Source organism: Echinops telfairi, unplaced genomic scaffold (assembly GCF_000313985.2).
Source record: "Echinops telfairi isolate 266 unplaced genomic scaffold, ASM31398v2 ScPeMD7_7424;HRSCAF=8462, whole genome shotgun sequence".
In the NCBI taxonomy this organism is placed as follows: Eukaryota; Metazoa; Chordata; class Mammalia; order Afrosoricida; family Tenrecidae; genus Echinops; species Echinops telfairi.
The window spans coordinates 17666069-17669377 of NW_022111324.1; the positions used below are offsets into that span (position 1 = coordinate 17666069).

At 47.8% G+C, this 3309-nt stretch overlaps 1 protein-coding gene across 1 annotated transcript in view; it reads right to left on the reverse strand.

The window, feature by feature from the left end:
- Positions 1-3309, reverse strand: part of ASTN1 (astrotactin 1) — a 402092-nt gene that overhangs the window by 12772 nt on the left and 386011 nt on the right. The window contains exon 22 of the mRNA XM_004706713.3: positions 202-385. Within this exon, the coding sequence (XP_004706770.1) occupies positions 202-385 (184 nt within the window). The remainder of the gene's footprint in view (positions 1-201; positions 386-3309) is intronic.

A 3309-nucleotide genomic window follows, 5' to 3' on the forward strand; every position in this document is an offset into this window, starting at 1 on the left:
GATTTGTTCAATACACAGTTGTCGCAGGGTCGATTCTAACTGGTGTGTTAGGGTTTCCAGCTATGTGCTGCAGGGTTTCCAAGGATGTGATTTTTCTAAAGAAGATTGGCATACCCTTCTTTCAAGGTCCCTCTGTGTGGGCTGGGACTGCCAACCTTTCTGCAAAGTGTTTAGCTGTTTGTTTGTTTGTTTGTTGATTACCTGGGGCCCAGTTCATCCTCACACCGCCAGGTGAATTCTCCAAAACTCTCATAGTGCTGGTTATAGTGGTAGAGGACTCGGTGTAAGGTGGGGGAGCCCAGATCCAGGAGGGTGTTGTAGGCGGTCTGTTGCTCCTTCCCACTAGTATAGCCATTGAAGAGGTTGTAGATCTTATCTGCAATTTCTGTGGAATAAAGGAAAGACAAATAAATAAGATGGGCAGACACATAGACACACACATACCTCTGAGGGTAAGCTAAAAGTATTGTTCCTGGGCTTCCAGGTCATAACACGCATGGTTCATCCCAAACCAAATGTGTGAAAATCTGCAATCAAGTGGTGGCTGCAGACAAGGTCTCTCAAAAATACACTTGTTTTAGTCTCATTGGAGACCTGGTGGTATTATGGGTTAAACACTAGGCTCCTAACTGCAAGGTCAGCAGTTTGAAATCCCCAGCCACTCTATGCGGGGAAGATGGGAAGTCTGGGAAACCCACAAGGACAGTACTACTCTAGCTGATAGGGTCACTATGCATCGGGATCAACTTGCTGGCAGGGAGCTTGCAGCTAGTCTCATTAGGGGGTCTTCAAACGGGATACTAAATGAGGGCCACATGAAGATTAGCTAGTTTACAGAGCGGCGCTTTCCAGTTGTCTTTCAAGCAAGATGCAGCCTAATGATGGTAATTTGGTGGAATAGATGGAATAGATTGTAACGGGGGATGAATCTTAATTTCACCAACATGATCTGGTAAAAACAAGGTGTAATTAAAACAATAGCTTCCAAGGGGGAACTGCTGGACCCATGAAATGCAAGGCCTAGAGGTCAGTTCAGAAGGTTGTTGTACCTTTTGGGGGGTCCCAAAGGTATAAACGTCATAGCTTTCTTGAAGAACAAAGGGGACTTATGGGGACTTAGGAAGAAGTTTTCGGTTTTAAGAAAATTGAAACCTGAATTGGTGAGAAAAGGGCCCAGAAAGTTGCGCCACAGATTTTTTTCATCCCCATCGCTACAATGCAGCTGCTCACTCTTCAAGGACAGCGAGGGCTCGTCTGTCAGAATGTCCTTGGGAAACCTACACCATCCACTCTGCACCAGTGATCTTGCCCCTTCAGACCTCTTTTTGTTCCCCAAACTCAACGAGCATTCAAAAGGAACGTTATTTGTGCCCCTCAAGGATGCCTAACCTGCCATTTTGATACGACGCAAATGGGAGAACATGGAATTATTCAGGAAGGGCTTAGAAACACCATCTTCAGAAGTGTATCAACCTCGATGAGAAGCTGAGAAGCAAGCGTTTGTACCTTTTAATCTTTTTGTCTTGTAGAGGTTTCTATGGTTTTGTAGCAATACTTTAAAATTCATCACCATATGTTATGCGTGTGTACAAGAGTGTATAACGTGACAATACTACACCTGGAGCCTGGGGCAAGTGGTTTCAGCAATTCACTTTACCTCTGACCCACTGGTCTTCAGTTTCTCTCCTGCTGCATGAAAGCCTGGGGTAAGAGTATCTCTAACGTCAATTTCAGTTGTAATAGTCTTTGACTTTTCCAGGGTTCCTAGAAATATAGAGCCATAGGCAAAAGCTCATCTAGTAACCCTTTATTGGCCAGTGCAGCAGGGATGAGGATAAAGGGAAATGAGGCCAACAGAGGAGGAGTAAACGACCACGTCATGGGGCTGTCAAACCTCCCGGGTCAGCTGATGGCTACAGTTTGCCCGAGACAATGCATGAAGTTTCTGGATCTCCACCGGCTCATCCAGGGGTGGACAGGAAGCAGACGTGATCTCCAGCTGCTATCCCCCGTTGATCCACAATTGCCCCCAGGAAGCACTGACACTCATGCAGCTGTGGCCTGCGCATGCTTGGGTACCAACTGACTCACTCAAAGACAACAGGCAAGATCCAGGCAACCGGGGACAGATACGAGGTTCAGGAACACGGTGACTGCGGCCGAGCAGTGCCTGAGCAGTATGAAGGACTATAGGCCCCGCACCCTGGACGTGCCATGGGACTAGAGGAACCTGACCCCATGATTACAGGTGTACAAGAGCCTCGGCTACAGTCACTCCAAGCAGATGTGACGTGTAAAATCCAGTACGTTAACGCAATTCAGAATGAGTGATCCTTCCATTCGATGTATTTCTCTTAGATTTCTCTCTCAAAGCTCTACCCTGCGAAGAGTGAGCTTGTTGTTGTTGCTGTTGGATGTCACTGAGTCAATGCTGACTCATCGTAAACCTATGGGGCAGTAGGACAACCCCACAGGGCTCCACCAACTGTCATCTTCCTGGGAGCAGATCAACGGTCTTTCTCCCAAGGAGCCAGTGGGTTTCTAACTAACTGATCAGCTTTTGGCTAACAGTCAAAGGGTCCCTTCATCCCCATCAGGGGGTCGCAAGCTTGAGTGTGATTCAGAATGACTTGGACCTCCCGTTGAAACACAGCTTGCTGACTCCCCCCTGAAGTTCTTCATTCACAGCCTGGGACCGAGAGCCCTGGTGTCACTGCGCCTTTGGTGTCTGGCTGCTCGTGTTCAGGTTAGCGGTTCAGACCTACCGTTCACTGGATGGGAGAGAGATGGGCCATCTGCTCCCGCCGCGTTGCTTTGTTTTGTGTTAGGTCTGGAGTACCACTGCTATTGAATCAATTCCAACTCATAGCGACCTCACAGGACAGGGTAGAACTGCCCCTGTGGGTTTCTGAGCCTGTACATTTTACAAGATCAGGAAGTCTTGCCAGTCTCCCTCGGAGCAGCTGGTGGGTAAGAGTGCAAAGCATTCTGCACTGCACCACCAGAGCTTCTGTCGGTCTGCGGTGGGACCTGGGACTTCGCATTTCTAAGAAGTCCCCAGGTGATTTGATACCCATGCTGGGAACCCTGGTGTTAATCACTGTTCTATACTACCTCATTCTCTTAAAACATTGCTTTCTCCCTTTGGAATCCACATACGAGGATGTTAAAAAAACTCTGCTTCTCCTCCTGACCATGATACACACTTCTCTTTGTAGCCTTCTATTAGCTGAACCCTACACAAGTCTTTTCTAAGACTGAGAGACCATTCTCACACACCCTAGGCAGCAATAGTCTCCCAGTCTCCCA